This window comes from Pongo pygmaeus, chromosome 21 (genome assembly GCF_028885625.2).
Source record: "Pongo pygmaeus isolate AG05252 chromosome 21, NHGRI_mPonPyg2-v2.0_pri, whole genome shotgun sequence".
NCBI lineage: Eukaryota > Metazoa > Chordata > Mammalia > Primates > Hominidae > Pongo > Pongo pygmaeus.
In genome coordinates, this window is record NC_072394.2 from 51,648,482 (window position 1) to 51,674,271 (window position 25,790).

Here is a 25,790-nt window from a genome sequence, read left to right on the forward strand (position 1 = left end):
AAGAGTACCAAAACTTACATACCAGGCCAGGCGCGGGGGCTCACGCCTGGAATCCCAGCATTTGGGGAGGCCAAGGTGTGCGGGTCACTTGAGGCCAGGAGTTCGAGACCTGTCTGGCCGTGTCTCCCTCTAAAATAGAAGCTCCAAGAGGGGCAGGAAGTTCTCTTCCGTCTTAGACCCTATGTGCATGACCTTGGATCGGTCAACATCGAACACCTCCTACGTGCCAAGCCCTGACATCAAAATAGGTCACAAGCCAGCAGCCGCTCGCTGTATCTGTGTTCCTCTTTGGAAAACGGACCCGTGAAGCCTGCTGACATGGTCAGAGCCAAAGAGCATTGTCACTTGTGACACCAGCGCAGAAACAGAGCGGGGCCCCGATTGGCCCTTCGGACTTGGGTGGGGCCAGAGCATTTCTGGCCCCGCCCCCTGCAGCGGGCCGCTCGCGCATGCGCTCTGGGCTCAGGCTCGCTGTCGCGCCATTTTGCCGGGGTTTGAATGTGAGGCGGAGCGGCGGCAGGAGCGGGTAGTGCCAGCTACGGTCCGCGGCTGGGGTTCCCTCCTCCGTTTCTGTATCCCCACGAGGTGAGGCGCGGGGTGTGCACGGCCTACCAGAGTGGCTCTTGGGGCCCCGCTGAGGAAGGGATGAGGCGCTCCCGGTACTAACGAGCGCTAGGGAGTGAGAACCGGGCCTCTGGGCGAGAGCGGAATGTGGGCTCGGGCGGTGCTCTCAGGCAAGGTCTTCGTCTTCCCTAGGCAGCGCTTGCCGCGCCTCGCGGCGTCCTAGGTCTCTGGCCCAGGCCCGGTGGCCCCAGGGCCTGTGAAGGGTGAGGGCAACTGAGGCGCGGCCTAACGCGAGCCTGCGGATTGTCCGCCCTTTCCTCTCCATCACGGCGCTGATTGGCTGCGCGGCCGCCTCTCCGCTCGGGAAGGCCGCTCCTTATTGGTCGCGCTCGCGTGTCCATTCTCTGCGACGGGGGCTGCCAGCCGCGCGAGCTGGGTGTGCGGCGGCGAGGCCTGCCCGGGCGGGGACTGCGGGCGCGTGGAGTTGCGGCTGCCGCGCGTCGCCCCTTGCCCTAACTCTAGTGAAGCCCCCGAACTCATCCTTCTCTAACCTCTGTACTTGAATCCTTGACTGTAAAACGGGCATCGTGATCTCACTTTGCTGAATTGTTTGTGAGAATTCTAGTCTGTACACCCGGGACATAGAAATCCCCTGTAACGAGGGGGTTCCCTCATTTTGGGAGAAACTCTGTGCTGTGGTGGTTCGGAGCATAGACTTTGGAATTAGATCGCCTGGGTTCATTCCAGACGTAGCCTCTCTTTAGGGGTGTAACTTGAGGCTGGGCACCTTATCTCACTGAGCCTCCATTTCCTTAGCTGCAAAATGGGATTAATAACAGAATCTACCTCGTAAAGTGGCTTTGAGGATGCGCTGAGTTATTTACCGTGGTTTAACAAAGGTTCCCTGGGAGCTGACGGTTGTTTATTCATCTCTCCCACCCATCTTTCTCCTTAGCCAGTGTGGCTTTCTGTTTCTTCCATATTCCAGGCTTATTCCGATTTAAAATTATTTGCACGTGCCTTTTGTTTGCTGGGGAAGTACCAACATCATTTTTGCAAGGCAGGCCCCCTCTCCCAAGTTTCCCTATCCTTAGGCCTCCCCTAACCAACCTCTTCCTTTGTTTTCTTTTTCTTTTTTTTTTTTTTTGAGAGAAAGAAAGTCTCGCTCTGCCTCCCAGGCTGGAGTGCAGTGGCGCGATCTCGACTCACTGCAACCTCCGCCTCCCGGATTCAAGCGATTCTCCTGCCTCAGCCTCCCGAATAGCTGAGACTACAGGTACGCGCCACCACACCCGGCTAATTTTTGTATTTTTATTAGAGACGGGGTTTCACCATGTTGATCAGGCTGCCTAATCAACCTCTCTAGGACCTTTCTCCCATGGCTCTCCATCAACATCACCTGGTTTTAGTTACTTCATAGCATTTACTAACAATTACTTATTGCTTACTTGTTTGTTATCTTTCTCAACTGCTAGAATGTAAGCTGTTTGAGAGCAAGGACCTTGTCTGTGTTGCTTACTTCTCTCTGCCTGGTGGGTGCCATCCCACCTGTGCTTGCCACGTGGTAGATGCACAAGTATTCTTCCTTGGAGACACAGAAGGGGACCCTTTAGTCTTGGATTCCACCAGTTGCTCTTTTTCTCCTCACCTTGGGCCCACATAGTCAGATCTTTGGCCTTTCTTTGTGTGTGTCTCTTTTTTTTTTTTTTTTGGCATGCTTTCAGAGGATCCTAATGGACCTAGTCTCTCCCCTCCTACAACCCTTTATCTTCCACTTCTTACCATCAGTGCAAGGGAAGTCTCTCTCCCCTTCTGATTACTTCTGCTGGTTGGGGTCTGGGACAGGATTGGATGGATGCAAGAGCAGTGCCCTAGTTTTGGAATTAATTTGTTTCTTTATTCATTTAATAACTTTATTGAGCAGCCACTTAATGTCTGGGAATATAGTGAAAAAACAAAAATGGACAAGGTCCCTTCCCTTGAGGACCATGTATTCTTGTGGGTGAAAGAAAAAACATTAGATAATTTCAGATAGTGACAGAATTATGTGACAGGTGAAGAAGGCTTTTCTGAAGAGGTGACATTTGGGTAGAGACCAGCCATTAAAAGGTGAGCGGCAGAAATTCCAGGTAGAGGGAATAGAAGGCTCAAGGCTCAAGGACAGGAACCGGCTTGGAATATTGAAATATTTAAGGAATATCTTAGGTTCCTAGAGTGTTATGTGAAGAAGGGAGAAGTATCCAGGACCTGGATCATAGAAGGCTTTGTAGGCAATGTAAAGAGTTTGGATTTGATTCTAAGTGCTATGTTCCTATGGTTAGAAAGCAGAGGGTAGGTTGAGGTGTTGGGATATGTTCTTCATATGTGGGTGCCAGATAGTTTTCATTCATTGGATCTTTCCCTCTTCCCAAATGTAAGGCCTCAGGAATGGTTCTCTAATGTGTTGAGGACATATCTAAGAAAAAGGCAGACATCTTGGATCAGCTTATGTCACAGATGTCTGTGAGATGGCTTTGGAAAGCAAAGCTTTTATTCCAGAAATCTCCACCTGTAACTGAGGGCCTGTGGGAAGATGCTAGACTTAGGTCTGGCCATTCATTCAAGAAGAAGAACTTGGAAATTTAGATATCTGTCATAACTGATTTATTGTGATGCTTTTTTAAATTTTTTAATTGTGTATTGGTAGAGATTTCCAAAGATAGTTCCGTGGAGAAAGAAAAGTATCACCCCCTCATTTAAAGGTGATAAAAATGAATTCTTCTCTTCTCCCTCCCTTTTTTTTTTTTTTGAGACACCATCTCACTGTGTTGCCTGGGCTGACCCGGGCTCAGTCTATCCGCCTACCTCAGCCTCCCAAGTAGCTAGGACTACAGGCGTGCACCACCACACTCAACTAACTTTTATATTTTTTTTGTAGAGATGGGGTTTCAGAACCATGTTGCCCAGGTTGGTCTCAAACTCCTGGACTCAACCAATCTGCTTACCTTGGCCTCCCAAAGAGCTGGGATTACAGGCATGAGCCACCCTACCTGACCAAAATGAATTTTTTGTTTCTAGTTTGAGTCATTTTTAGATCAGTAACACTTTTTGCATTTATATATTGCTAATATTTCAGAGTGTCAAAGTACCTTTACTTGTGGTCGCGTAAGATAATTAGAGCTTGATCTTGTTGATAATTATGAATACCTGTAAAATGTTCTCTAAAAGTCCCTGATTTCTCTTATTTTCTCAAATCAAGGATAAGCTTAGAATTCGGTTTTATAGACTGTATCTGCAAGGCGATATAAAAAGGATTTGTTGACAAATAGTTCCTTGAAGAATATTCCCAGAGAATAAACTTTGAAAGGCCAAGGTGGGCGGATCACTTGAGCTCAGGAGTTCCAGACCAGCCTGGGCAACATGGGAACGCCGTCTACAGAAACAACACAAAAATTAGCCAGGTGTGGTGGTGTGTGCCTGTAGTCCTAGCTACTTGGGAGGTTGAAGTAGGAGGATGGCTTGAGCCCAGGAGGCAAGGTTTCAGTGGGCCAGAATTATACCACTGCATTTCTCCAGCCTAAGTAACAGACCCAGACCCTGTCTCAAAAAAGAATATTAAGATTCTGGGATCTATGTAGTATTTTAATTTTGAGGGATTATAACATGCATATTTATATAACCCCTCACTTTTTTTAAAACTTAAAAATAGTCCTACCCTAGCATCTCAACTTCATCATTTTAGGTTTCATTCTATTATGTGGTTTTGTTTATTTTTATTTTATTTTATTTTATTTTATTTTATTTTTGGAGACAGGGTTTCACTCAGTCACCCAGACTGGACTGCAGTGGCAAGACCTCAGCTTATTGCAGCCTAGACCTCCCGGGCTCAAGCAGTCCTCCTGCCTCAACTTCCCTAGTAGCTAGGACCACAGGAGGGTATCACCAAGCCCAGCTAATTTTTTTTTTTTGTTTTTTTGAGATGGAGTTTCACTTTTGTTGCCCAGGCTAGAGCTAGAGTGCAATGGTGCAATCTTGGCTTATTGAAACCTCTGCCTCCCGGGTTCAAGCAGTTCTCCTGTCTCAGCCTCCTGAGTAGCTGAGATTACAGGTGCATGCCACCACACCCGGCTAATTTTTTTTTTTTTTTGTATTTTTAGTAGAGACGGGGTTTCATCACATTGGTCAGGCTGGTCTCGAACTCCTGACCTCAGGTGATCTGCCTGCCTCGGCCTCCCAAAGTGCTGGGATTACAGACGTGAGCCACCGCTCCTGGCCTGAGCCCAGCTAATTTTTTAAATTTTTTGTAGAGACAGAATCTCACTATTGTTGCCAAGTCTGGTCTTGAACGGTCCTTGGGGTCAAGCGATCGTCCCATCTCCACCTCCCAAAGTGCTGGGATTACAGAAGTGAGCCACCTTGCTCAGCCTGTTGTGGTTTTAGAATCTAAAAGGTGGTGTGCACCTCTTTCTGTTTGACACAGTCAACCAACCAAAATAAAAATGAAGAATAATATTTTTGATGGAAACATCAAAGGTATCTAGCTTTTTAAAATAGTACAACAAATATATAATGGGTGCTCATCACTATTGTCAGGCTCTAGGGAGAGAGCAGTGAACAAAGCACAAAGTCCCTACTAACAATGGAGTTTATAATCTAGTGAAGAGAGAAACACAGTAAATGACAAAAGAAATTAACATGCCTGATAAAATTTACTTGGAAAATAGTAGAGTAAGGGCATGGAGAGTAACTGAGGTGAACGCTCTTTTAGATAGGATGGTGCAGCAAGGCATCTCTGAAAAAAAGATGACATTTGGAAAGAGTCCTTCCAGGCCGGGCATGGTGGCTCATGCCTGTAATCCCAGCACTTTGGGAGGCAGAGGCGGGCAGATCACCTGAGGTCAAGAGTTTGAGATTAGCCTGGCCAACACGGTGAAACTGCATCTCTACTGTAAGTACAAAACTCAGCTGGGCGTGGTGGCACGCACCTGTAGTCCCAGCTACTTGGGAGGTTGAGGCAGGAGAATTGCTTGAACCTGGGAGGCGGGGGCTGCAGTGAGTGAGAATGAAGTGGGCAGTGCGAACCTTGTAGCTTTCCATGGGCAGAGCTCTGCAGGCAGAGGGAACGGTAAGTACAGAACCCTGAAACAAAAGTAAAATCACTGGCATGTTTGAACAGGTAATACAGGATAAATCTTACCTTTTTTCAGAGACAGAGTCTCACTCTGTTGCCCAGATTAGAATGCAATGGCATGATCATAGCTCACTGCAGCCTTAAAATTCTGGGCTTAACCAGTCCTTCTGCCTCAGCCTCCAGAGCAGCTGAGACTACAAGTGCTCGCCACCATGCCTGACTAATTTTTTTTATTTATTGTAGAGACAGGGTCTCACTATGTTGCCCACGCTGGTCTTGAAATCCTAGCCTCAAGTGATCCTTCCGCCTCGGCCTTCCAAAGCGCTGGGATTACAGGCATGAGCCATTCTGCCAGGCCAGAACAAATCTAAAAATTCACTTTCTTGAAGTACTTTTGAATAAACAAATTTAATTGTGGCAGTTAAGTTGGTCATTTGTTCATCTGACATTCATGCAACCGAGTTCCCACATTATGTTGGGGCTGCTAATGATTGATCTGAAGGAATAGTCTCCAGTCTTGACTGGAAACTCATGTTTTGCTGGGTAACTGACATGTTGTGACTTGTACTTTAGTTCTTACAACAAATGCTTACTAAATATGTACTGTGTGCCAGGTAATGCTGAAGATCCTGAGCATACAGACAAAAGTCTCTGCCCTCAGGAGCTTGCAGTCTAGTGTGTGTATGAGACGACAAAGAAGTTGAAGATTATTTCAAATGAGGGTAATTGCTAACACAGTAAAACAAGGATGATGTAGATGGTAATCGTAGAAGGCCTTTTTGAAGAGTTGACAGTGGTCTGAGTGCTGAATGGTGTCCATTATCAAATTAGAGGATGAGCATTATTATGGTCAGGGAGAACTCTTGTGGCCAATTTGTAGAACAGAAGGCTTTTGTGCCTCGAATGTAGCAAGAGCCAGGAGGAGGTAGGAGATGAGGTCAATAGATACCAGATTGCTTAGACTCTGCTGTGGTAAGGGATTTGGTTGTGGTGGTGGTGGTGGTTGTTTTGGAGATAGGGTCTCACTCCCATTGCCCAGTCTGTAGTGCAGTGGCCTGATCACAACTCACAGCATTCTCAACTTGCTGGATCTACAGGTGTGTGCCATCACACCTGGCTAATTTTTTGTATATTTAGTAGAGACAGGGTCTTGCTGTGTTAGCCTAGGCTGGTCTCAAGCCAGCTGAAGCAATCCATCTGGCTTGGCCTCCCAAAATGCTGGGCTAACAGGTGTCAGCCACCACACCTGGCCAGGAGTTTGAGTGTTTAATACAAGTAATTATGAGGAGTTTCAGTTGAGAAATATACAAATGCTAGAGAAACATAATGAAGAAAGTGAAATGCAGATTTATTAAGAAGTGTATTTAAAAATCAAGAAAGTAAGCCCTGTGTGGTGGCATATGCCTGTAGTCCCAGCTATTCCAGAGGCTGAGGCAGGAGGATTGCTTGAGCTCAGGAGTTAGAATCCAATCTGGACAATACAATGAGACCCCCTGTCTCTTTAAAAAAAAAAAAAGACAAAATAGATCTGTAAATCTCCCCTTGCACCCTCCCCGCCCGAGTTGCTAACAATCTGCCTTGCATGAATCCCCAAAGGTAGAATAAATTTGCATATGGCAAAGAAAGGCCAATTTCCTTTAACTCAGATACACTGATGTTAATGATTTAACTTGACACAGCAAACTAGCTTTTTTTTTTTTTTTTTTGAGACTGAGTTTCTCTCTTGTTGCCCAGGCTGGAGTGCAATGGCGCAATCTCGCCTCATTGCAACCTCTGCCTCCCGGGTTCAAGCAATTCTCCTGCCTCAGCCTCCCAAGTAGCTGGGATTACAGGCATGTGCTACCATGCACGGCTAATTTTTAGTAGAGACGGGGTTTCACCGTGTTGTCCAGGCTGGTCTCAAACTCCTGACCTCAGGTAATCTGCCCCTCTCAGCATCCCAGAGTGGTGGGATTATAGGTGTGAGCCACCACACCTGGCCCAAACTTTCATGATTTCATAACCGATCCACCATTTCAACACAGAAAAAAGGAATAGGAAAATAAATGTATTAAATCATTGCTTTCCAAAGTGTGTTCTATTGAAAAGGGGTTCTATAGCCAAATAATGGGAGAGACTGGGCAATCCTCCCACCTCAGCCTCCCAAGTAGCTAGGACTACAGGGCCACACCACCACACCCAGCTAGTTTTTTGTATTTTTAGTAGAGATGGGGTTTTGCCATGTTGCTCAGGCAAGTCTTGAACTCCTGGGTTCAAGCGATCCGTCTGCCTCAGCCTCCCACCAGTGGAGACTCTGGATTAATTGATGTAAACCGGTAACTTTGTGAGTTTAAAGTGCTTTGTATTGTGAATCTCCAAAGTGGGGCAGGATATAATGTGTAGCATTTTCCAAATTTGTGATATAAAAAACCCTAAAGAGTATAGCCTCTCAATAGATTGTATGTGTGGTTTAATGGGACTTGATTTTCACACCTATAGAGTGGTACACCTGGATTAGAGGGAGTGATTAGGTAGGTGGTGGGATCTACTCAGTCAGTCAGAACATTAGCTTCCTGTGATAAACACATTTTCTAATTAAGGGGAAGGACTGCAGCATGTAGAATACAGATAATTCTCTTTAGAAGGTTGGGGTTTCTGGCTGTTGGGGAGTGCCCTGCATAAGCACAGCATTAGATAATATTTTCTTATTTTCTGGCTCCCCGCCGCTCAGTTGTCCCCTGGCTGCCCTCTTTTCACATCAGCCTTTCTATTGTGTTGTGAGTGCTTTCACTCTTGGTCAGCCGTCTGTCATTTCCACCTAAGAGGCAGCCTTGGGTAATAGAAAGAGAGTAGACCTATGGAGTTAGACTGATTTAAATCTGATCTTTATTTATTTATTAACCATATATGACTTAGTCAACCTGAGTGCCCTTCTTTGTATGTAAAATCATTGTGTGGAATAAATGATATGAAGCCTGTGAAAACATCTAGCATCGTGTGCCTGGTTCATACATGTGACTCTTCCCCCATTCTGCAAACCATTACCAGCCCAAAGGTCCTCTACTCCACTTTCATTACATTTTTACCCACTTAAGAAAACCTTCATGGCTTCCCCATACATTAAATCATGGCACTCTTCAGCCAAGTATGGAGGAACCTATATGATCTGGTCTTGATCTCCTAGTCCACTATTCTCTCTTCCCATCTCTGTTACTTTGCTCTCACAATTCATTTTGGCAGATGCGCCCTCATCCTACTTTGCCTATTCAGATATACATATTTTTCAAGGTTCGGCTCAAGGCTCAGGCTCTGGGAAACTCTTGGATGGCCGCATAACCCCGTGACTCCCTTCTTAACTTTCTAACATTTAAGGTGCTGTCTTTGTGATTCATTTGGCACTTCAGAGGACAAATGTTTCAGAATTTGGGATTTTTTTTGGATGCATGTACTGTGGATTACACAACATCCCCAGTGGGGCTTGGGATAGCACCCTGTAATCAAACGTATTGATATTTCTTTAGTGAAACAAATTTGCATACTACGTGAGATAAATCTATGTTGATAGCCTCAGGCAGTTCAGGCTGGTTTTGCTGCCAAGTGAGTTTGCCACAAACTTGTTAAAAAACAAACTTTTAAGTTTTTTGATTTTTGGATTTCATCACTTTAGTAAAGGGTATATAGGCCTGTACTTGGCATTTCAGTTGTGTCTTGTCTTCCGAACTATTACAGAAGCTCCTTCTAGGACAGGAACTTGATTGCATATTGTCATAGACATTTTAAAAATAAACGGGTCCCGGTGTGGTGGCTCATGCCTGTAATCCCAGTGTCTTGGGATGCTGAGGCAGGAAAATTGCTTGAGGTCAGGAGTTCAAGACCAGCCTGCACAATACGGTGATACTCCATCTCTACAAAAAATACAAAAATTAGCCAGGCATGGTTGATTGTGCCTGTAGTCCCAGCTACTCAAGAGGCTGAGGTGGGAGGTTGGGGCTTGAGCCCTGGAGGTTGAGGCTGTGGTGAGCTATGATCATGCCCCTGCAGTCCAGCCTGGGCCACAGAGCAAGACTCTGTCTGAAAAAATAATAAAATTTTTAAAATTCCTGACTGTAAATGTATAATAGATATGTGATTGTAAGATTAGAAAAGTATGAAGAGAATAAAACTCTCCTTATATCTATCACTTAGATGTTATCACTGTTCTACATTTTGGAGTGTGTTTTTTGTTTTCTTCTATATGTGAAGTTTTTTTTTTGCATAATTTGAATTATGATATCCTTGAACTTTTTCCACTGACCTTTTTTTACATTTTACAAAAATTGTGTGTTTAATTTTTTTCTTCTTTTTCATAGAAGCCTCTGGTTAATTTGGTGCATGATTTCCCTGAAAGGGCTCCACTTTCCCATCTACATGTGGCTATATATCTAAAAGCTGCCTAATGGGATCTAAGCATAAGTGGAGTTTTCTAAAATCGCTTTTTTTTTTTTTTTTTTTTTTTGAGACAGAGTCTCACTCTGAGGCTGGAGTGCAGTGGCACAATCTTGGTTCACTGCAGCTACTGCCTCCAGTTTCAAGTGATTCTCCTGCCTCAGCCACCCAAGTAACTGGGATTACAGGTGCATGCCACCACGCCCGGCTGATTTTGTATTTTTAGTAGAGACAGGATTCACCATGTTGGCCAGGCTGGTCTCAAACTCCTGACCTCAGGTGATCCACCCCCTCAGCCTCCCAAAGTGCTGGGATTACAGGCGTGAGCCACTGCGCCCGGCCTAAAATAGCTTTATTGAAGTACAATTTATGTACTATAAGATTTATCCATTTTAAGTGAACTATTTGGGAAATGTTAGTAAATTTATGTAGGTTATGCATGTGTCACCACAGTCCAATTTTAGAATACTCTGTCACCCCCAAAAAGTTCCCTCAGTTTGCACCTAATTTTATCATCTCACCAACAAGTTGGAGACCATAAAGCTCAATTGATAAGATTCCCAGGATTTGTGGTCTGTTGGTAATCATGCACATCTGACACTTGTACTCTGTGTATGTGCTGTTTCTGTGTGTTTTTTTCATTTTCCTTTTAATTGGGTGGGTTCAGACTCTTTTTTTTTTTTGCCATTTTTAATTGACAAAATTGTATATATTTGTAGTATGCATGTTTTGAAATATATATATATTGTATAATGGCTAAATCAAGCTAATTAACATATAACTTCACACTTCACACGCTTTGTTTGTGTGTGTGTGTGTGTGTGTGTGGTGAAAGCACTTAAAATATACCCAGTAATTTTCAAGTGTACAATACATTATTGTAGTCACTTTGTTGTACAATAAATCTCTTGAACTGTGTATTTCTTAGCCTATGTTGTTACTAGTTAAATCGACGTAGGCCGTTTAGTTAGCTTACAATTTGTGGGCTAGGCACGGTGGCTCACGCCTGTAATCCTAGCACACTGGGAGGCCAAGGCAGGAGGATCACTTGAGTCCAGGAGTTTGAGACCAGCCTGGGCACCATTGTGAGACCCTGTCTCTACAAAAATTTTTTTTTAATTTGTCATCTGTTAGATGTGAAGTTTTTTGGTCAGTTATAAGCATATTCTGTGATTTAGTTTTGTTTAAGCTTTAAATATGAAAACTTCTAGAATCATAATCTTAGCTGTCATCTTCTGAACTCTAGATTTATCTCCCTAGATGCAAATTCTTAGCACATTGTTTGTAGTATTTGCGATTACATGTTGTACATGAAGGAATTTCTTGTTTCTTTAATCTCAGAACTTTATGTGGGATATTTATTTGCTGTTTAAAATTTTAATTTCTCATTGTGGGGCTTTTTTTTTTTTAAGACAGGTCTTGCTCCGTCACCCAAGTTGGAGTGCAGTGGCACCATCTCAGCTCACTGCAACCTCTGCCCCCAGGCTCAAGACATCTTCCCACCTCAGCCTTCCGAGTAGCTGGGACTGAAGGCACCCACTACCATGCCTGGCTAATTTTTTGGGTTGGTTGGTTTGTTTGTTTTGAGACGGAGTTTTGCTCTTATCGCCCAGGCTGCAGTGCTATGGTGCAATCTGAGCTCACTGAAACCTTTGCCTCCCGGGTTCAAGCGATTCTCCTGCCTCAGCCTCCCAAGTAGCTGAGATTACAGGTCCTGCCACCATGTCCAGCTAATTTTTGTATTTTTAGTAGAGACGGGATTTTACCATGTTGACCAGGCTGGTCTCAAATTCTTGACCTCAGGTGATCCGCCTGCCTCAGCCTCCCAAAGTGCTGGGATTACAGGCATGAGCCACCATCCCCGGCTTCAATTTTTTTGTAGTTTTGGTAGAGACGGGGTCTCGCCCTGTTGACAGGCTGGTCTCTAACTCCTGAGCTCAAGCAATTCACCCACCTCAGCCTCCCAAAGTGTCGGGATTTACAGGCCTGAGCCACTGTGCCCGGGCTCCTTATGGGGCTTCTTTAATAAGTTCCTCCAGTGATTTTTTTTTTCTTAACCTTTATTAGCCCTTTCCCATAGTATTAAATCCTATAAACTTCTTGGTGACTTCGAGCAGTCCTTCAGCTTTTTTTTCTATGACTACCTTTTTGAAATTTTGGGATTTTTTTTCATCTCCCTTATCACAAAATTGTCTCACTATTGTTTTGGGGGAAAAAGGCACATCTCATTTGCTGGACTCTTGTCTCAGAGTCAGGTTTACTGCCCATATAAAAAACAACAGATGGATGACTTTCAGAGAGAAAGACCCATAATATAAATGGGTTTTTTAAAATGTAAATCACTTTTTCCGCAAGTGACCAGTTACCCAAACTTCATTTTATATTTTAGATCCTATAGCAATGGAACTCAGCGATGCAAATTTGCAAACACTAACAGAATATTTAAAGAAAACGCTTGATCCTGATCCTGCCATCCGACGTCCAGGTAAAGAAAATAAACGTTTTTTGGTTGATTAATTCCTTCAGGACAGGTGAGAGAAACCTATATATTATCTGCCTCCTTATAAACATATTTAAAAAAAGATTCATACTTGGGTTCTCAAGCATAGTTTATAAGTGTTACAGCTGCTATACCATGGTGTGTTGTTTCTTTTTTGAGTAAAATAGCTTTTATTTGGCATCTTCTGGGATTAAAAAGTACTAGTTTAGGGATAAAAAGTACTGACATGCTTTGTCTTTGACCTTTTCCAAAATACCCACTTAAAACATGCCTGCTTTAGGCCGGATGTGGTGGCTTACACCTGTAATCCCAGAACTTTGGGAGGCCGAGGCGGGCGGATCACGAGGTCAGGAGATGGAGACCATCCTGGCTAACATGGTGAAACCCCGTCTCTACTAAAAATACAAAAAATTAGCCGGGCGTGGTGGTGGGCGCCTGTGGTCCCAGCTACTCAGGAGGCCGAGTTAGGAGAATGGCATGAACCCCAGAGGCAGAGCTTGCAGTGAGCCGAGATTGCGCCACTGCACTACAGCCTGGGCGACAGAGCAAGACTCCATCTCAAAAAAAAAAAAAAATTCCTGCTTTAGAGATAAAACAATTAGGGCATAGAAAGGAGAGTAATTGCCTAAAAAGTGATTAAGTGAATGAAACCAAGTAATCAGTTACTGTCTCTTAATTTTCCGTTGGGTTTGATTTAACTAATATATTTTAAGACCTAGAGCTTTTTTTTTTCCTTCCTGAATCTGACCAGATTCCATTAAAAACTTAGAATTAAAATTTTGAACTCAGGTGTTCACAGGACTCAGATGTTAAGTTAAATGAGGGAGATAGGCCAAGTGGAGACTGGTAATATCAGGAGAATACATGCCCTGATTAAGTGGCAAGTACTTTTTGGAACTAGCTAATTTTGGGGATTCAGACTAGTTTTGCAAGATCAGATTTCCAGTTTTGCTTGAAAAATAAGGATATTTATATGAAGTGCTCTCATTTTTAAATGTTAGCAAGTAACTTCAAAAGATTTTGGGGCCAGGCGCGGTGGCTCACGCTTGTAATCCCAGCACTTTGGGAGGCCAAGGTGGGTGGATCACGAGGTCAGGAGATCAAGACAATCCTGGCTAATATGGTGAAACCCCGTCTCTACTAAAAAATACAAAAACTTAGCCGGGCATGGTGGCACACACCTGTAGTCCCAGCTACTCGAGAGGCTGAGGCAGGAGAATTGCTTGAACCCAGGAGGCGGAGGTTGCAGTGAGTTGAGATCGTGCCACTGCACTCCAGCCTGGGTGACAGAGTGAGACGTAGTCCCAAAAAATATATATATATTTTGAAACACAGCCAGGGATGGTGGTCACGCCTTTAATCCCATTAATTTGGGAGGCCAAGGCAGGAAGATCACTTGAGTCCAGGAGTTCGAGACCAGCCTGGGCAACATAGCAAGACCCTGTCTCTACAAAAAATTTAAAAATTAGCCAAGTGTGGTGATGTGTGCCTGTAGTCCTAGCAACTGGGGAGGCTGAGACAAAAGCTTCACTTATACCCAAGAGGTTGGAGCTGCAGTGAGTTATGATCATGTCAGTGCACTCTAGCCTGGATGACAGAGGGAAATCTTATCTTAAAAAAAAAAAGCCAGGTGCATTTGCTCGCGCCTGTAATCCCAGCATTTTGGGAAGCCAAGGCAGGCGGATCACGAGGTCAAGAGATCTAGACCATCCTGGCCAATGTGGTGAAACCCTGTCTCTACTAAAAATACAAAAATTAGCTGGGCGTGGTGGTGCACGGCTGTAGTCCCAGGTACTTGGGAGGCTGAGGCAGGAGAATTGCTTGAATCCAGGAAGCGGAGGTTGCAGTTAACCGAGGCCACTGCACTCCAGCCTGGTGACAGAGCAAGACTCTGTCTCAAAAGAAAAAAAAAATTGGCCAGGCACATTTGCTCATGCCTGTAATCCCAGCACTTTGGGAGGCCCAGGAGGGCAGATCACCTGAGGTCAGGAGTTTGAGACCACCCTGGCCAACATGGTGAAACCCTGTCTTTACTAAAAATACAAAAATTAGCCGGGCATGGTAGCATGCGCCTGTAATCCCAGCTACTTGGGAGGCTGAGGCGCAAGAATTGCTTGAACTCAGGAGGCGGAGGTTGCAGTGAGCCAAGATCGCCCAACTGCACTCCAGCCTAGGTGACAGAGTGAGACTTCATCTCAAAAAAAAAAAAAAAAAATTGATATACAGTGCAAGCCAAACTACTTCTGGGCCAGATATATCTTGTGAGCAGTCAGTTATTGATCCTTGATATGGGCCATATTAAAATGCTCTTAACCTGTTTTCTTCAAAACTTACCAATGTGCATGCTCATAGAGGATGTTGGAAGGGTTCCATGAGGAAGAGAATGTGTGTTATATATTACGTATGATGACTAGAATCATGAACATGTTAATGCATCTACCCTATTCTAGAAAAGTCTTTGTGATTTCTGAGAGGGAAAATTAGTTTATTAGTGTGTAAAGAAGTAATGTGTTCCTGGATAAAGGGAAGTTAATGGCTCTAATCTTTAATCTTCTTAGACTTTCAAAGAAAGCCATTGCCAACGCTATTAAAAAATTTTTTTTTTTTTTTTTTTTTTTGGAGATGGAGTCTCTCTCTGTTGCCCGGGCTAGAGTGCAGTGGCACCATCTCGGCTCACTACAAGCTCTGCCTCCCGGGTCCACGCCATTCTCCTGCCTCAGCCTCCCGAATAGCTGGGACTACAGGCGCCCGCCACCACACCCGCCTAATTTTTTTGTATTTTTAGTAGAGACAGGGTTTCACTGTGTTAGCCAGGATGGTCTCCATCTCCTGACCTTGTGATCCACCCACCTCAGCCTCCAAAAGTACTGGGATTACAGGCATGAGTCACCGTGCCCAGTGGAAAAATTATTATTATTATTATTATTTATTTATTTATTTTTGAGACGGACTTTCACTCTCTTGTCCAGGCTGGAGTGCAGTGGCGCCATCTCGGCTCACTGCAAGCTCCGCCTCCCGGGTTCACGCCATTCTTGTGCCTCAGCCTCCCGAGTAGCTAGGACTACAGGCGCCCGCCACCACACCCGGCTAATTTTTTGTATTTTTAGTAGAGACGGGGGTTCACCATGTTAGCCAGGATGGTCTCGATCTCCTGACCTCGTGAACCACTCGTCTCAGCCTCCCATAGTGCTGGGATTACAGGCGTGAGCCACCACACCCGGCCAATTTTTTTTTTTAATAATGTGTGAGGCAAGGGTTCTGTTGCTTTATGAATTCAGGACAGAGTATAAAAATAATCTGGTATTTCTGGGAAGTTACGAACATAGCATTTCTCAGGGATCGAGACTGACTGACTAGACTGACTCAACTAGACCTTTTGAGACTCCTTGAGTGCGCAGAAACATATGCATATGAATATTGTGGTAAGTTGAAAGAAATGAACAGAAAGGAACAGACTCAAACTCACTTCCTGGATAGTGATTACAATTTAGGAAAGAGACTTGGCAATTTATATGGGCTTTTCCTCAAATCATGGATGTAGTGTGTTGCCCTGTACAAAATGCTGGCTACTAAGTGGAGGAAACAAATTGTTCTGTACTCATATAAAACCATAGTATGTCCCCTCCTGAAAAACATTTTTCAGTTTAACAGTCCTCATCCTTTAAGAAAGACATGATAAGCACAAAGCAAGGAGAGTTTGAAAATATCAGTGAAACTCTTGGGACTCAATCAGAAAGAGGGAAGGTGTTAAATGATACATGAAATTAATTTTTCAAAAAATATTGGAATCTTGGGTGTTGCCCTATGAAGCCAAAGGTAGAAAAAAATTAAGAGAAATGCTGTACTGCCATCACATGTGATCATTAACCTAGGAAATTTATCCCAGAATGTAATCTCGGTTGAAAATATATTGGTAAATTTTTTGGATAAATTCATTGCTGGTATTAAGAAATTTTTAGGTTTTGTTTTTAGTTCAACAAAAGAAAGCTTAGGGCTGGTAAGGTAGAATAAGGACTGCACTAAAACTTTTTCAGTAGTGAAGCCTAGCTGTGTGATCTTGAACAAGTTACTTAACCTTAGTGCCTTGGTTTTTTAAATACATTTAATTTCATTATAAAATGAAATTATATAATTTCATATATATATATGTAAATCGCTGGACCCATATGGCTAATAATAATACATTAGGGTGAATTGACTCATTTGCTCTTCATCACTAGCCTATAAAAGAAATATTACTACTAATAGTACTAAGAGTACTTCTTTCTGAAATAAGACATGGGTATATGAAGTCTTGAAGTCACTTAATCTGTCTGGGAAGCAGCTTCTCTTGCAGATGAGATGATCATCCAATTAGGCCACTTTATAGGTTTGTGAGAATCATGTGAGTTAATTGATGGTAAAGTGATTTGAAAACTGAAGCATTATATAAGTTTAATGTAACATATATAATCCACTTAATAGATAAGAAAAGTGAGGCCCTGTAGACCCACAAATAACCTAATATTTTCTCTTTTTTTGATATATATATTTTTATATATATATTTGATATATATAAGGTGGAAAGATTTTTATCTTAGTCTTCTAACATGAAAATTCTTTTACAGCTGAGAAATTTCTTGAATCTGTGGAAGGAAATCAGAATTATCCACTGTTGCTTTTGACATTACTGGAGAAGTCCCAGGATAATGTTATCAAAGTATGTGCTTCAGTAACATTCAAAAACTATATTAAAAGGAACTGGAGAATTGTAAGTAGTTTGTGAATACATAATTTAATACCCTGTATGTTTATAAGGTTTATATAAGCTGTATTCTTCAAAGATAAGGCACGTGCTTGTAGTCCCAACTACTCTGGAGGCTGAGGCGAAAAGATCACTTGAGTCCAGGAGTTCAAGGCTGCAGTGAGCTATGATTGCACCACTGTACTCTAGCCTTTTAGTGACAGAATGAGACCTTGTCTCAAAAAAAAGGATTCAGATATGGATCAAAGATAAAATTAAACAGGACCCTTTTCCAAAGCTTCTGTTATTTCATTTGAATTTATATAAATTTGTCCAGTTTCATACCTCAGGTTGCTAGGGAGTGAGACTTGGTCTTAATCTCCATTATGTTTGGAATTTACGCTTTACTCACCGCCTACTGAAGAGACATTGTGGGAAGACAGTCTGAATAAATGAAGTGATTTCTGATGTTGGAAAAATAAAGTGGAGAAGAAATGAGATACATAGAACATTTGCAGAATGCAAAATAATTTAGATTTCAAATTTTTGATATGGTATTTTGCCCTGTGTCTTGTGGGATATGTATATATATACTAATTTTGAGATTAAACCTATTTTACAACAGGTTTAATGGTTAGTAAATTATAAATTAAGAAACAGGCATTTTTTTTCCTTAGCTTAGGACAGTGGTTCTCAACTAGGGGCAGTTTGGCTCACCAGGGGACATTTGGCAGTATATTTGGAGACATCATAGCTGGAGGATTGCTACTGGAATCTAGTGGGTAGAGGCCAGAGATGCTGCTAAGCATCCTACAATGCACAAGATAGCTTTCCACAACAAAGAATTATCTGAGCCAAAATGTCAGTGATGCTAAGGTTGAGAAGGCCTGGCTCAGGATAGAGAAAAAGATGAGGCTTTTCTATAGTGATAGCAGTTATGATGTTAAAAAGTATTAGCAGTTGACAAAAATCATCAGTTTATCTAAAACATCAACTTTAAACTGCTCAAAAACTTCTTAGAGTCTTACTTTTTTTCTCATTCCATAAAAGAGAGAATAAATATTGTTTTAAGCCTGTATGATTTCTCAAGTATCACCATGAGTGGTAAAGAAATCTTAGAGGCCGGGCTTGGTGGCCCGTGCCTGTAATTTCAGCACTTTGGGAGGCTGAGGTGGGTGGATTGCTTGAGCTCAGCAATTCAAGACCAGCTTGGGCAATAAAGTGAGGCCCTATCTTTACAAAAAATAAAAAAATTAGCGAGGCATATGGTGGTGCACGCCTGTAGTCCCAGCCATTAGGGAGGCTGAGATGAGGGGATCGCTTGTGCCTGGGATGCAGAGGTTGCAATGAACTGAGATGGTGCCACTGCACTTCAGCTTGGGCAACAGTGCCAGACACTGTCTTTTAAATCTCAGAATGTTTAAAAGTCCATCTCTACTGGTAGACATGCCAGCCCTCTCCCGCTGTTTTGATTTGTAAAACTAGTGAGACTTACAGAATCTCTTTGGGTGATATAATCTAGGATGCATTCTAACTAGTAATGGTCAAGAAATTTTCATGGAGGGCTGGGTATGGTGGCTCACGCCTGTAATCCCAGCACTTTAGGAGGCTCAGATGGGAGGATTGCTTGAAGCCAGGAGTTGGAGAAACCAGCCTGGACAACAAAGTGAGACCCCCTTCTCTACAAAAAAATTTAAAATTAGCCAGGTGTGGTTGTGTGTGGTGTGCATCTGTGGTCCTTGGGAGGCTGCAGTGGGAGGGATTGTCTGAGTCTGGGAGGTGAAGGCTACAGTGAGCCAAGGTTATATGCTACACTCCAGCCTGGGTGACAGATGGAAACCCAGTCTCAAAAGAATAAAAAAAATTGGAAAGATTTTTGTTCTAAAGTGAGAGTTAAATTGAAGCTTTTGAGGATGTGTACGGATTAAGTAGCATATATCTATAAAGATTTTAATTATGTGTCCTGATTAGTTTACATATAAAATGCAATTTTTTTTTTTTGAGACGGAGTCTTGCTCTGTCACCCAGGCTGTAATGCAGTGGTGCAATCTTGGCTCATTGCAGCCTCTGCCTCTCAGGTTCAAATGATTCTGCTGCCTCAGCCTCCTGAGTAGCTAGTGTTACAGGTGCCCACCACAACGTCCAGCTAATTTTGTATTTTCAGTAGAAATGGTTTCACAATGTTGGCTAGGCTGGTCTCAAACTCCTGACCTTGAGTGAGCCATCGCACCTGGCTTAAAACGGAAATTTTTTTTTTTTTTTTTTTTTTTAAGACAGAGTCACTCTTGTTGCCCAGGCTGGAGTGCAGTGGCACCATCTCATCTCCCTGCAACCTCCGCCTCCCGGGTTCAAGCAATTCTCCTGCTTCAGCCTCCCGAGTAACTGGGATAACTGGGATTAAAGGTGCCTGCCACCATGTCCGGCTAATTTTTGTATGTTTAGTAGAGACATGGTTTCACCATGTTGGCCAGGCTGGTCTCAAACTCTTGACCTCAGGTGATCCACCTGCCTTGGCCTCTCAAAGTGCTGGGATTACAGGCGTGAGCCACTGCGCCCAGCCTAAAACAGAAATTCTTAATTGGCATCAAGGAGTAAGGGAAGTTCACTGATTTGTATGTAAAATATTTGCATTTGGGAGGGAATGTACATTTTTCTGGGAAAAGGATTCACACTGTCATATTGAAGGAATCTGTGACCCATTCATGTAGAGGGAAACTAAAGAAAGACCAAACCTTCCTCTATTTGTTTTCTTAGAAAATTAGTAAATAAAAAAACAGTCATGTTTTACCTAAAATCATGTGGACATGAATGTGGATTTTGTGTTACTTCGTCAGTTACTGCTTTGCTTTTAGGTTGAAGATGAACCAAACAAAATTTGTGAAGCCGATCGAGTGGCCATTAAAGCCAACATAGTGCACTTGATGCTTAGCAGCCCAGAGCAAATTCAGAAGCAGGTAATGTCGCTCTGCTTTTTAGATGGGCTCCTCTGTAAAGCTCTGATCTAATTAATCTTTTCCTCTCCTAGTTAAGTGATGCAATTAGCATTATTGGCAGAGAAGATTTTCCACAGAAATGGCCTGACTTGCTGACAGAAATGGTGAATCGCTTTCAGAGTGGAGATTTCCATGTTATTAATGGAGTCCTCCGTACAGCACATTCATTATTTAAAAGGTATTGATGCATAGATTCATGTTTTTAAAATACTTTTTTAAAGTTTTATTTGCTCGTGTAAACAGTTATGTTTTTGTGACTGTTGTCATTCCTTTGAATCTGATCATCTTGGAATGAGAGCAGAAGTTTCTCTATTGTGTTTGTTTTTTCTCAACTAGGATGTTTATTTCATATTGCTCTATTACCTATGAAATACTTAGTCTTGATAAACTGCTTGATTCCTTTAAAAAGAAAACTGGCTGGGCACGGTGGCTCACACCTGTAATCCTAGCACTTTAGGAGGGCAAAGTGGGCGGATCACCTGAGGTCAGGAGTTCGAGACCAGCCTGGCCAACATGGTAAAACCTCGTCTCTACTAAAAATACAAAAAAAACTAGCCAGGCGTGGTGGTATGTGCCTGTCATCCCAGCTACTCAGGAGGCTGAGACAGGAGAATCACTTGAGCCTGGGGGTGGAGGCTCTGCAGTGAGCCGAGATCGAACCACTGCACTCCAGCCTGGACGACAGAGTGAGACTCCGTCTCAAAAAAAAAAAAAAAAACAAGAATTCCCTTTGAATTTCGGAAACTATTCATAGATGTCCAATCAGCATCTCTCCTTGAAGACCTAAAGTGAGTAAATAAAAAAAACTTGTAAATTTATCTGTTTTACCTTAATTTTCTAGATACCGTCATGAATTTAAGTCAAACGAGTTATGGACTGAAATTAAACTTGTTCTGGATGCCTTTGCTTTGCCTTTGACTAATCTTTTTAAGGTATGGAATGCATTTTGGTGATATTTTTAAATTAATATTTTAAATTGCTTTAATGTTTGTATACATGTTAAGAGAATGCTTTGAAAGCTTATTTGATAGATAATGTTTAGAGCATTTCTTTTGAAAAATTTCAAACCTACACAGAAATAGAGATGCTGTAGTGAACTGCCATCTGTTATTACAGAACTTTAATGGTTAGCAACGTTTTATTTTCTCTGTTCCCTTTCTTAGGAATATTATAAAAGCAAATCCCAAGCATCATATCATTTCACCCAAGTATTTGAGTATGTCTCTCTAAAGGAAGAAATACGTATTTTTATTTGACTGTTTGGAGTTTAATTAATTTATATATTTATACATTATTTTACAGTTTACAGGATACTTTCCTGAATGTGTTCTTGGCATTTGTGAGAATCCTATAAGATTTAAAGAAATATATATATACTTTTTTTCTTTTTTCTTTTTTAAAGGCAGGGTCTCACCCTCATTGCCCAGGCTGGAGTGCAGTGGGGCATGATTATAGCTCACTGCAGCCTCAACTACCCAAGCTCAGGTGATTCTCCCAGCTCAGCATTCCAAGTAGCTGGGACTACAGGTGCACACTACCATACCTGGCTGCTTTTTCTCTCTCTTTTTTTTTTTTTTTTTTTTTTTTGAGATGGAGTTTCGCTCTTGCTTACTGCAACCTCTACCTCCCTGGTTCAAGCAATTCTCCAAGTATGCTGGGATTACAGCCTGTGCCACTGGGCCTGGCCAGTAAAACCTGTTAATTGCATTTAGAATAATAAAGAATTGGAAACAACCTAAATACCAAGTGGCAGATGAATTGTTTAATAAGAGCATATAAAGATAGTTTTGTGTAATATATTTTTATGTATGCACAGACTGGGAAGACGTAGTTCAGAATATTAACATTGGACTTTTTAGTGCCATTATGAACAATTCAAAAATACATACTTTAACTTATTTTTCACAATCTCTTAAGTGACTGTATTATTTAAAAGCCAAGGCTGGGCATGGTGGCTCACGCCTGTAATCCCAGCACTTTGAGAGGCCGAGGCAGGAGGATCACGAGGTCAGGAGATTGAGACCACCCTGGCTAACGTGGTGAAACCCCGTCTCTACTAAAAATACAAAAAAAAGAAAATTAGCCGGGCGTGGTGGCAGGCTCCTGTAGTCCCAGCTACTTGGAAGGCTGAGGCAGGAGAATGGCCTGAACCCAGGAGGCGGAGCTTGCAGTGAGCCGAGACTGTGCCACTGCGCTCTAGCCTGGGTGACAGAGCGAGACTCTGTCTCAAAAAAATAAATGAATAAATAAAATATGAATAGTCTCAGCTTAGTGCAAGGCTATTTCACTAAGATCAGCATGCTGGGTTTACGATGCACTACAACCATGTTGCTAAATTCCTTTCCAAGGCCACTATTGAACTCTGCAGTACCCATGCAAATGATGCCTCTGCCCTGAGGATTCTGTTTTCTTCCCTGATCCTGATCTCAAAATTGTTCTATAGTTTAAACTTTCAGGTAAGTTCATTTGATTTCTTGCTTTTGGTTCTTACTCTTTGATTTTAAATAGAGTTTTCTTTCTGTTTGATAAAGACTTTTTTGCCAGTATTGATTTTTCTGAAAGAAAAGGTTTTTTCTGACTCCCCCTATTTATCTATAGTGTTCTGTTTTACAGTAGTTTCTACAGATGCTAATGAGATGTTTCATGGAAAAAAGCAGTATTCTCTTATATCTAGTAGGTTAGCAAAACCCCACATCCTAACTCACTCTTGGAGAGTCACCCTGTACACTGTTTTACTGGTGGCATTAAGAAGCTAGATTTCTGAGGCCTTCCTCTTTCATTCATTTATATGGGTAACATTTGGGGAATCATGTTTTGGTTAGGGGTTGCTGTCCAGTTTACACAAAAGGACTTTTATTGGAAGCCATATGAGGGAGACAAAAGGCTTGAAGTACCAGACTTTGAAAGGGGTAAGAACTAGTAGTATTTCAGAGGAAACATAGCCACAGGGCTATAGCAGGGAATGCCTAGTTACCCTGTTGCTACTGAGATAGTGGCCTCCAATCATTCTTTCTGTTCTTAATCATTAATTCAAGATTCAGGACCAAGAAAGGGGTGTTAATTGGTACAAATTGTTGCTATACTGTGATGCAAGGAGGACCTAGCCCATTCATTGTTTGTAGCCAGTACCTGGACTTACCTTCACAACATGAATAAACTCGTAGTGGTAGGGAAAGCATTCCCCAAAAGGAAATTGGGTTGTTTTAGCTAGAACAGGAGATGAACAGCCCAAAAGGACATGTCCCATATCAGTGTTCAGCTGGATAGCAGTTTGAGAAGTTCTTACTTAAATGAGTACTACTGTTTTTGCTTACACCTTTTGAATTCTGAGAAGTCAGGTTTAATGAAGCTCTTGATAACTTGTCCAGCAGGGAGACCAAGGAAAGAGGCATAATCTACCCTCAGGGGACTTGTACCCTCATTAAGAAGGCAGTACTATGCCACAAGAAATCAGTAACTATAAGACAATTAGTTTGTCTGCCTTGGTGGTCATCTTACAATAAACGTAGTTCAGAAAAGAAAGGGGATATATTAGTATGCACTGAGCTTGAGCTTTGTAAGGAAAGTCTTCATATAGTCTTAGCTGAACCTTGAAGGAAGATTTAGATTAGGACGAGAACTAGAGGTGGCATCATTTATAGCATACAAACAGAGGCAGAAGTCAGAATGCTTTATGCAGCTGCCAGATGTAGCTGGAGCAGAGAATTCTTGTCAGAATAGGTAATGCTCGGGCTGTGAAGCCTATGTATAAAATGTTTTGTCCACGTGGTGAGGGAACTTACAAAAGTAGTGTTCTTAATATTTTAATCAAAAGTTTCAAGTCAGTGTTTATTCTGTAGGATCTTCCTGAATTTTTTGAAGATAATATGGAAACTTGGATGAATAATTTTCATACTCTCTTAACATTGGATAATAAGCTTTTACAAACTGATGTAAGTATTTAAAATGTTGCCTGAGTGGTCTTTTTCTTTCATTAAGAGTTATTTGGCTACAATCTGGAAACCTGTTTACTCTTGCATTGTTAAAAGATAAAATTTCAATACTGTAATAATATTTGATTCTATTTGATGTTACATGTTTGGTGTGTGTAATATACAGAATTACTCTTAGCATGGGTCTGGCTTAAGCCATAGTATACAGATAAGGCTGTTTCATTACATTATTGAAAGTAAGTCTTTAAAGTAGTGACATTGTGGATATTTCATGAAATAAAATTATTTTTCATTGAAGATACTAAGAAAACTTAAAACTCTATAATGGTAGCCCCTTTTTAAAAATCATCTGGCTAGGCATGGTGGTTCACACCTGTAATCCCAGCACTTTGGGCGACCAAGGTGGGAGGGTCCCTTGAGCCCAGGAGTTCAAGAGCAGCCTGGGCAGTGTAAGGAGACCCCCATCTCTACAAAAAAATAAAAATAAAATTAGCCAGACGTGTTGGCTCATGCTAATGGTCACAGCTACTCAGAAGGCTTAGTTGTGAGGATCCCTTGACCTTGAGCCCAGGAGGGCAAGGCTGCAATGGGCTGTGACCATGCCACTGCACTCCAGCCTGGGAGACAGAGGAAGACCTTGTCTCAAAAAAAGAAAAAATTATCCACAGCTCAAGAAAGAGAGAAAATGGTAAAAGATTGTAATTTGTAAAGATTTCTGATATGAGTTTTATATTGTGTACTTTTAAACATATAACACTTATTCTGTGCTACTCATTTGTTAATATATTTATGACCTTCTTTCCGAAGAGACAAAAGACAAAATATTAAAAATATTTCAATACCAAATAAACTAAAAATTAGAATTGGTGATTCAAATCAGGTTTTAAGAGTGGGGTACAGAAAGAAATTGTTACTATCGTTGTACAACAGATTTTGTCTCAAGAGTTTGACTATATTAATAGGAACTTTAAAAGATGTAGCTCTCATAAAATAATTATTTCAGTCCAATGGGAGGGAAAAACACTCCTTCAGAAAACAAAACTTTTCTTTACACAAAACTCACAAGGAAATTTTTTGGATAGAATTCTTACAAGGACCTTTTTGCCAGTTAACTGTGTGCTACCTTGTGTCGTCTTACATCCCTATTTATGCCTTGAGTAATCAGTGTGAGGGAGTTTTGGTTTTGGCTTTGGTTTTTGTTCTCGCTCTGATGTCTTCCCCTGTCTCACTCTGTCACCAAGGCTGGAGTGCAGTGGCATGATCATGGCTTACTGCAGCTTCGACCTCCCTGGGCTCAAGTGATCCTCCCACCTCAGCCTCCCAAGTAGCAGGGACTATGGGTGTGCACCACCATGCCCAGCTGATTTTTTTTATTTTAGGGGCTTGCTGTGTTGCTCAGGCTAGACTCAAAACTCTGGGCTTGGCTGGGCACAGTGACCCACGCCTGTAATCCCAGCACTTTGGGAGGCCAAGGCCATCCTGGCTATCCTGGCTAACACGGTGAAACCCCGTCTCTACTAAAAAAAAAAAAAAAAAAAAAAATTAGCCAGGTGTGATGGCGGGC

General features: G+C 42.2%; 1 protein-coding gene across 6 annotated transcripts in view; it reads left to right on the top strand.

Annotated features, from left to right (window-relative positions):
* Nucleotides 1-280: 280 nt before the first annotated feature.
* CSE1L (chromosome segregation 1 like) overlaps nt 281-25,790 on the top strand; it is a 50,240-nt gene continuing 24,730 nt past the window's right edge. Inside the window, exons 1-9 of one of the 6 annotated variants that reach the window (XM_063659322.1) lie at nt 419-585; nt 1,717-1,840; nt 12,468-12,563; nt 17,186-17,328; nt 20,154-20,255; nt 20,327-20,472; nt 21,136-21,226; nt 22,643-22,750; nt 24,134-24,226. In XM_063659322.1, coding sequence (XP_063515392.1) covers nt 12,479-12,563; nt 17,186-17,328; nt 20,154-20,255; nt 20,327-20,472; nt 21,136-21,226; nt 22,643-22,750; nt 24,134-24,226 — 768 coding nt within the window. In that variant the 5' untranslated portion in view covers nt 419-585; nt 1,717-1,840; nt 12,468-12,478. Of the gene's footprint in view, nt 586-1,716; nt 1,841-12,467; nt 12,564-17,185; nt 17,329-20,153; nt 20,256-20,326; nt 20,473-21,135; nt 21,227-22,642; nt 22,751-24,133; nt 24,227-25,790 lie in introns of all 6 variants that reach the window. The other 5 variants (XM_063659321.1, XM_063659325.1, XM_063659324.1 and 2 more) reach the window with 5 other exon arrangements.